The 9259-nt window shown below is 39.9% G+C and overlaps 1 protein-coding gene across 1 annotated transcript; it reads right to left on the bottom strand.

Annotated features, from left to right (window-relative positions):
* Positions 1 to 5130: 5130 nt before the first annotated feature.
* On the bottom strand, positions 5131 to 6985 carry si:dkey-42i9.4 (uncharacterized protein LOC492503 homolog). Its single transcript, XM_020519244.2, has 2 exons — positions 6360 to 6985; positions 5131 to 6017 (listed from the first exon to the last, which is right to left on the bottom strand). Exons 1-2 carry the CDS (start codon positions 6502 to 6504, stop codon positions 5674 to 5676), a joined length of 489 nt encoding a protein of 162 aa, XP_020374833.1. The 5' UTR covers positions 6505 to 6985; the 3' UTR covers positions 5131 to 5673.
* Positions 6986 to 9259: the final 2274 nt, after the last annotated feature.

Below are 9259 nucleotides of genomic sequence, written 5' to 3'. Positions count from 1 at the left end.
GCTGGCACAAACATGACAGGCCAACTGGCCTCCTTCTGTGCTGTAACCATTCCGTGATTCTGTGCATCTGGGGATAGGAAATGGAGTTTTCAATCAGAACCAAAAATATTGGCTTCAGTCTTCCCAGTACTTAATTGTAGGAAATTCTGCTGATGCAACATGGGATACAAGACAAAACAAATAATAATTCAGCAATAGAGGGGGAGCCAAGTCAAGTGGTGGCAAGATAGATCTAGGTATCGTCAGTGCATATGTGACAAATGCAACACTGTAAGTTTCGAATGATGCAGGGAATTAAGTGGTTGAGAAGTAGGATGCATTCAAGGATAGGTCACTGGACCAAATTAGAAATAATGATGGGGGACCAAATGTGGATATTTTGTACGTCGTACTTTGGCTACAAGTAGGTGGGTAAGAATAGAACCAGGTAAGTGTAGTCACATCCAGTTGACAATAGGCAAGTGGCACTGAAGGTCAACATGCCAACCAGGTCAAATGTAACAGACAAGTCAAAAAGAGATAGGTTAACTTTGTCACAGTCACAAAGGATACCATGTATGACTTTGAGAAGAGTGATTTCAGTATAATGGCAACATTAGAATTTTTTTTCTCACAGAAGGTCATGAGTTTCTGGAATTCTAGTCCTCAAAATGAATTGGAAAAGTGTCTTTGAATATTGTTAAGGCAGAGGTAGATAAATTCTCAAAAAGCACAGGGTGAAAGTTGATCAAGATAGGCAGGAGCGGAGTAATCAGATCAGCCATGACCTTACTGAATGAAGGAGCAGGCTTATGGGGGCCATGTGGCCTAATCCTGTATGCAACTAAAAACTTGCACCTAGAAAGAGTTATTTTTCCTTTATTCATTCACAGGTTGAGGGTGTCACTGGCTAGGCAGCTTTAATTGCCCATCCCTAATTGCCCAGAGGGCAGTTAAGAGTCAACCACATTGCTGTGGGTCTGGAGTCACATGTAGGCCAGACCAGGTAAGGATGGCAGTTTCCTTCCCTAAAGGACATTAGTGAACCAGATGGGTTTTTCCGACAATTGACAATGGATTCACGGCCACCATTAGGCTTTTAATTCCAGATATTTATTGATTTCAAGTTCCACCATCTGCCATGGCAGGATTTGAATCCAGGTCCCCAAAACATTATCTGGGTCTCTGGATTAACAGTCCAGCAATAGTACCACTAGGCCATTGCCTCCTCAGAGAATTCACAGTTTTGATTGCCGCTTAACTTACTGCTAGCATTCAATACATATACAGCATATTAGTGGACAGCTGTTGGTCTAATTAATGATGGCCAATAAATGTTAGCCTTGCCAGCAATGAGCACATCCCATGAAATATGTCCTGTCCAAAAGGCAACCAGCTACCTGGGAGTAAACAAATTATCGCAGATAGTTTTGATTGCTACTTAGAGGCACATGACCTTTTACTGTTCATTTGCCACTGGAGGTTTGAAGAGGTCTTCTCGTTGGGTGACATTCTAGGATACTTTATTAGGACTTCACTAACAGTATAAGCAATTATTCCATAAATTCTCTGAGGACTTCATGTGAAAGGACTACGTGCTGTGCTACTCTAATGGACACTGAACAGTTGTTATCAAGAGAAATTTTGCAAAGGGGTTGTCCTTGGCCTGCAAAAGTAATGGGACACAGTAGAACTGAGCTAGCTGCTGTGGGTGTGAGGAAAAGAAGAGTGAAATTGACATCCCCCTGCAAGTAAAGGGCATACCTCCACCTTTGAACCTAATGAATCACATGTGAATTTGGGTGCACTCTTACATAGTCCTGAATCACCCTGAAACATGTGTCAGCTGCATATTTTAGTGCAGTTCACATATTCTAATCAATAAGTATTGTCTTTAGTCTGTACTTGAGTGGTAAACCTGCAGTTGATTGTTTTAGCACTTCCAGGCAAGTTCAAAATAATGGTAATCAATAATTAGGACCAAATATATCTGTTAATTTAGATTTTCAAAAGGGCATGTTTTATTAGTAGAGTGCTCACATAGCTCAATTTCATCTTTTCACAAATATTTTACCATTTGTAGTTGCTCTCCATATGGAGACACACACCTTTGTGTAGTTACATCACTTTAAACATTGGCTGCGACTTTTTCAGGCTCATGATTTGTGTTATTTCCCATCCAATTCTCTTTAGCAGTTTCACTGGAGCCAGAATTTATTACAAGACTGTCACTAGGACTGATTCCATAAAACCCTGGAATTCGACTTCTATGAAAATCAGCAAATGGTGCTCTCATTGCAAAAGATACACCCAAGTACTTCATATGCAAGATAAAAAAGAAATTAGCAAGGCTTTGTTCTCTTGATCATTATCCAGCAACTAGAAGTATAATGGCTGTAGAGATCGTTTGCATCATTGTCCAGGCTTGCACCTTAGACATGTTTACACAGCAAACAACTGTCAGTGTATGTTAGTATGAATTGTTAATATTCAATTGTTCCTCATGAAAAATATTACTTCAGCTGATAATTGAAAATGCAAAAAAAATTTCTTAAGGGTGAAGGAAATTGGGTACTTGTCAGAGTATCAATGCCATTGTGGAAATAGATGCTCGCAGCTGCCCCAATTAAGGGCAGTTTTAGGGGCACTGCTCTCTATAATTCATATCCATGGCTTTGATTCAGGAATTCAATGCAAGTTGGTAACATTTAGGAAAATGTAGAAACAACTGAAATTTCAGTGAGCTGAATATATAAAGCGCAAAGAAATTTCAGATGAAATTTAATTTTAAAAAAGTGTGAGACATTATAAAATTACACAATACACTCTTCATGAATGGCACTGAAATAGTGAAATGGAAATAAAATTTGGTTTCTTCACAGATAGGTCGCTCGGTATCTCCAGTCAATGCAGAAGAACAATCAAGATAGTGGTAAAATTTAAGTAGATTTTTTGACAAGGTCTTGCTTCACAGAATGGTACCTCAAAGCCCATGGAATCCAAAGCAATTTGGAAAATTGGATCCCAAAATTTTCATATTGGCAGGAAGCAGAGGCTGATGATAGAAATTTCGTAACTGTAAGCGTATATCCAGTGGCTTACCACAGGGTTCAGTGCTGAGTCCCTTGCTGTTTTTTGCACATACCAATGATCTAGACATGAGTGTAGGAAATATGATCATCACTAAGTTTGTAGATGACACGAAAATTGATGTTCTGATTAATACCAAGCAAAACCTTAAACTACTGGATGACATAGACGGGCTGGTCAGATGAGCTCAACAGTGGAAAATGGAATTTAATCCTGAAAATTGTTAAGTGATGCTATTTGAGAGGATTAACAAGGCAAGGGTGTGCACACCGAATATTAGGACCCAAGGATATAGAGGATCAGAGGGACCATATGTACATAGATCTTTGAAGGTAGCAGGATAGATCGATAAGGTACTTAAGAAGGCATTTGGGATTCATGCCTTCATTAATCAAGGCATTGAATACATGAGCAAGGAGGTTATGATGAATCTGTATATAACATTAATTAGGACACAGCTGGAGTACTGCCTGCAATTCTGGTCACCACACAACAGGAAGGGTGTGATTGCACTAGAGAGTGCAGAGGAAATTCACCGGGATGTTGCCTGAGCTGGAGTGATTCAGCTATGAATAGAGACCCGATCAGTTGGTGTTGTTTACCTAAGACTAGAGAAGGCTATATGTATGTGCATGGGGTGGGATGAGGGTGGATTGGAGTCTACAAAGTCTTTAGGGTTATAGATCAGGAGAAACACCAGAGGGTTGTGGGTATTTGGAACTCACTGCCTAAAAGGGTCATAGAAATGAATCTCTCATGACATCTCATAACGATTTAGATGAACACTTGAAACACCATAACATACAAGGCTACAGGCCAAGTGCTGTAAAATTGTATTAGATGAATGTTTGATGATTGGTACAGACACTATCAGCTGAAAGGGCCTCCTTCCATGCTATAAAACCCCTATAACTCTAAAAAGCATATTTGGCAATTATCAGGCAGTTCTTCTTCACACACTGCTGTATATATGGAGTCCAAAATGTGGTCAAAGACAAAAACCATTGAATAATTTAACAAATTGGATTAAGTGAATAATCTTCAAATTTCTAGTCCTGATGATGAGTCACCAGAATCGAAATGTTAACTCTGCTTTCTTCCACAGATGCTGCTAGACATAGTGAGTTTCTCCAGCAATTTCTGTTTTAGTTTCAGATCTCCAGCATCAGCAGTTCTTTGTTTTAGAGTTTCTCTGGATGCTCAAATCAAAGTTGAGATTAATAGATTTTTGTTGAAGAAGGCTATTAAGAATTATTGAAGCAAGGCTGGCAAATGGACTTAATTATCAATTTGCTACAATTTAGTTGAATAATTGGAAGGAGTTGAGGGGCTAAATATGCAAATCTAGTCCTAACAATGATGAACTGAGATGTGTTGAATAACCTTCATCTGTAATTACTATATGCTCCTTTACAAGGGGAGAAAACTAAAGAAAATATTACATTCAGAAATAATCCAACTCAAATAATATGAACAATCAGTCTGCACATCATACTCAAGAGCTATTTTTGTTGCACTTATTAACAATCTAAAATGATCTGTACTGTGCAGGTTTATGAACATTCATGTATTGTGGGCATAATTCATATTAAAAATGGCACCGAGAAAATAACCTTAGGTTGTACATTGAAATAAAATCAACCTGAGTAAAATTCAGCATGTTAATTTGAGACTTGCATAAATAAATGTATAATTCCTAATCAAAAAAATTTAGAACAGCTATTCTGTCAGGGAAAAATATCTGCTTTGCAAAGAATCCATAAAAAACACAAACTGCACTTTTCCTCCATTATCTTGTATTTCAGAATAAAGGGAAGGAAATATTTTTCTCCCTTGATAGGCTTACTTTCTTGAATGCATCCATTGCTGGTCCATTGCTTTTGTGTTTTCTTGATTCTGCTGTTGTAGTTCATCTATTACTTGATCCATGTGCTTTTAAACAGGAAAGCTACCACGTAGTTTGACACTGTATCTACCTGCAGCTTATCTTAGACTACTGGAATTGATATTTTTATGGTTTCACTATCCTATGTTTCAAAAAAAACTTTTTAAAATGGGACATTAGGTGGAACAAAGTACTTTTATTATTTAGAAGAAAATGTACAGTACTGTTCCTGTAACATACCTAAATGAGAAACAAAAGGAACGTCAAATTCAGTAAACTGTACCGTACAATTGCTCAGTGGTCAACATATATTTCTCTAAATTCAGAGATCACATTTATGATGACCAGTAAAAAGAACAATGTTTTTCAGTACCAATTCAAACACTGTGGATCTTTTACAAAATCAGTTCATTGTCATTAAAAGACATCCTGAACACATCATATGGATTCATTTTGATGTTTTATTACAAACAGCCATGGCTTACTTCTTAAAATATAAATCTGTAAAACACAATTATCCACTGACTGTACATGTTTTTACAATATACAATCCAGGAATTTAATGTGGTGCAAAAACAGTTTTGCATATAGCCACTGGCCACATCAAACAAAGGTTTTGGCAGTCGCACTACTAAAAGTTAACTAGGGATTAACATTTCACTACATTATCAAAGGGGCCTGCATATTGTACAATAACAATTGTATGTGTAAATGAATTATTAACTTGAAACAGTCATCATGTAACTCTTAGAGGGACTGGATCTGCCAATTCTAAATTCATCCTTGCAACTTATCATACTATCCAACGGGGAGATGCCGCTGCTAGGTACGTTTTCGTAAAGAACGCAAATTGACCCATCTTCACCTATTCGGTAGGACACCTCGAACGGGTCGACCCACAGAGTCAATTCACTCGGCAAAAGTTGAAAAAGTTGCTGGCTGCTGAGTCCGATGATGTTGGACGCCCTTGCTATCAGAGGATCCATTTTGTGGTTGATCCTAATGCATCGGTATCCTGACCCTTTGCAAGGCATGTGGGGGAACCAATGGTGTCTGTAGTGTTCTGTCAAACAAAGACAACAAACGTTAGATTCAAATGACCTGCAAAATTCGCTTTGCTTTTCTTTCACAGCGTTGCTGTTTTGTGAATCTGAATTCTCCCGACCGCGCTTTCTCCTTTTCTATAGATGGGGGAGTGGGGAATAAAAATACAGAAGAGTGAAAAAAATACACAACAACTTCAAAAATATATTTTTCCCTGATGGCAAGAATTTCGATTCTCTGTACATTTCTTCGGCGTTAAGTCAATTATTTCCTCGCCGTTGACCTGTTTCATGTGGCGCTAGCCCAGAAATAAAAAAGAGATTTAAATGCTTCCAATTTTAATACCTGCTTTCACTCTCACCTGCTAAAGATTTCTCCAACGACTCGCTGAAATGTTGGAGCCGCTCGTCAGAAATAAGCCCTGTCGTCCTCAACAATCTGGTAATAAAACCCACGGCAGTTGTGATTTCAGTTTTCATTTTGATCAACTCTACTCCAGGACTCATCGGCTGACCCAAAACATAAAACGATGTTTCCGCTTTTATTTCTGAACCAAGGTTATTTATTTTAGAAATAAAAAGGTCGAAACAGAAATTTCGATGTCGGAAACTTTTAAGGTACGAAACGAAATTTTTAAACGGATTTTGTTTACAGTTCACCAGATCCTGGGCCCAAAACAAAACCCTAAGGTCTTTTTTCTTTTCTTTTGTTCCGATCAAGACGACGAATTCGACTTTTCTGATTTTTCTTCTCTGATCACAAAGGCATGCGGGGCGTCTCTTTTTTTGTTCTTTCACTTTTTTTTGGTTATGATAGGATTTGGCTAAAGGAAAAACATTGTTTTTTTAACCAGGTCGACGAAGGCTGTGAAGGGATGAAGAGACATCAACCAGGACACGACCCACGGCCAATCTTCAGCAACACAAACCCCTCGCACCGAGAGCTGTAAACATCGCCAGCACCGCCCCTCTGTGACCTCACACACGACGCCTCACAGCCAATCGAATCACCAGGCTTACGCACGTCAAAATGGATTATTTGCATGTAATTAACGACGCCCCGTTTATTTGCCCTACCCCATCCCTGTCTCCGCCCCCCCGGCAGAGCCTCCGCCCCCTCCTCCAGTATCCCCGCCCCCTCCACTTCGGTCCCCGCCCCGTTCCATCGTGTCTGACCAAGTTCCTTCCTGCCTAATAACCCAACCATTTCCCCAAAACACTGATTTTACCTCGAAAAGAGGAACCTTTCAGAACCTATTACAACATGTAAAAAAAACTTTGACTTTTTTTTTCCACAAACGAAACTTTCAAAGAGTCATGTTTGCCTTACTGTTCGTTTACCTTTAGGATATTCGGGGAGTCCTCAAGCAAACATCACAAATTGAAATTCCACTCCTGACGTCTTGGATCCCTCAAGATTACAAATATCCCTTAGAGGTTAACAAATCCTTGAACTGCTATTCACACTGCATCCTAAGGTCTTCTTACAAGGCTATGTGCCATACATGTGCACTCTCTTCATCCCTCACTCAAACAACAGTCTCAGTTTATCTCAAAGTTGCCTCATCCTTTGATTTACTCAGCACTTTAAAAATGTGTGCAGTATCACAAGGTTCAACAACTGGGTTTCAGCACCTGAGAAGTAGCAGGCAACACTGGGACACATTGTGAGATTAAAAGCTTTTGTGGATAGCACATTTATACATATGTGATCACCTCACAACTGAAATATATGCAAGGAGGGAGGGAATCGGTGACCACCAGATGGTTAAGTGAAACTGAAGATGGTGCATTTGTCCCCTCAGAGCATCCTACTCTCCAAATATTCATATCCAGAAAAAGATCTAAGTGTTTGTTCAGACAGGAAGTACAGCTGGAGATATCTGCATGGCACCATAATTGGCTCAGCTGTATAGTGATCATGAAAAGTGACAGAACAGACAGGCAGCTGAAAATGCGAATCCAGGGGTGCTTGTTGCCTCTCTGGTCTTAGGTCAAGGATGTCACCGACTGTCTGCAGAATAAACTTCAGTAAGGCATTTGACAATGTTCCTCATGGTACACTGGTTAGCAAGGTTAGATTACATGGAATGTGGGGGGAACTAGCTATTTGGATACAGAACTGGCTCAAAGGCAGAAGACAGAGGGTGGTGGTGGAGGGTTGCTTTTCAGACTGGAGGCTTGTAACCAGCGGTGTGCCACAAGGATTGGTGCTGGGTCCACTATTTTTTGTCATTTATATAAATGATTTGGATGTGAACATTGAAGGGGTAGTACGTTTGCAGATGACACTAAATTTGGAGGTGTAGTAGACAGCAAAGAAGGTTATCTCAGAGTACAATGGGATCTTGATCAGATGGGCCAATGGGCTCAGGGGTGGCAGATGGAGTTTAATTTAGATAAATGTGAGGTGCTGCATTTTGGATAGACAAATCAAGGCAGGACTTCTACACTTAATGGTGAGGTCCTGGGGAGTGTGGCTGAACATAGAGGCCTTGGAGTGCAGGTTCATAGTTCCTTGAAAGTGGAGTCACAGGTAGATAGAATAGAGAAGGTGGCGTTTGGTATTCTTGCCTTTATTGGTCATTGCATTGAGTATAGGAGTTGGGAGGTCATGCTGCATCTGTACAGGACATTGGTTCAGCCACTTTTGGAGTATTGCATGCAATTCTGGTCTCCCTGTTAATAGGAAGGATGTTGTGAAACTAGAAAGGGTTCAGAAAAGATTTACAAGGATGTTGCCCAGGTTGGAGGGTGTGAGATATAGGAAGAGACTAAATAGGCTGGAGCTATTTTTCCCAGAGCGTCGGAGGCTGAGGGGTGACCTTATGGAGGTTTACAAAATTATGAGGGGCATGGACAAATAAATAGGGTAAATAGGCAAGGTCTTTTCCCTGAGGTGGGTGAGTCCAAAACCAGAGGCCATAAGTTTAAGGAGAGAGGGGAAAGATATAAAAGGGACCAAGGGGCAACTTTTTCATGCAGAGGGTAGAATGAGCTGCCAGAGGAAGTGGTGGATGCTGATACGATTACAACATTTAAAAGACGTCTGGGATGGGTATATGAATAGAAAGGGTTTAGAGGGACATGCCAAATGCAGACAAATGGGACTAGATTTATATAGGATATCTGGTTGGCATGGACAAGTTGGACCAAAGTTTCTGTTTCCATGCTGTATGTCTCTATGACTCTCTATGACTGTATGAGCACCTTAAGCAAAGAGGTGATCAGCCAGCAGATATGGTCCACATTATGGAACCAT

The sequence above is a fragment of the Rhincodon typus genome, chromosome 16 (genome assembly GCF_021869965.1).
Source record: "Rhincodon typus isolate 14 chromosome 16, sRhiTyp1.1, whole genome shotgun sequence".
Classification (NCBI taxonomy): Eukaryota; Metazoa; Chordata; class Chondrichthyes; order Orectolobiformes; family Rhincodontidae; genus Rhincodon; species Rhincodon typus.
The sequence above is the reverse complement of the archived record's forward strand: the minus strand, read 5'-3'. Positions and strand labels throughout refer to the sequence as shown.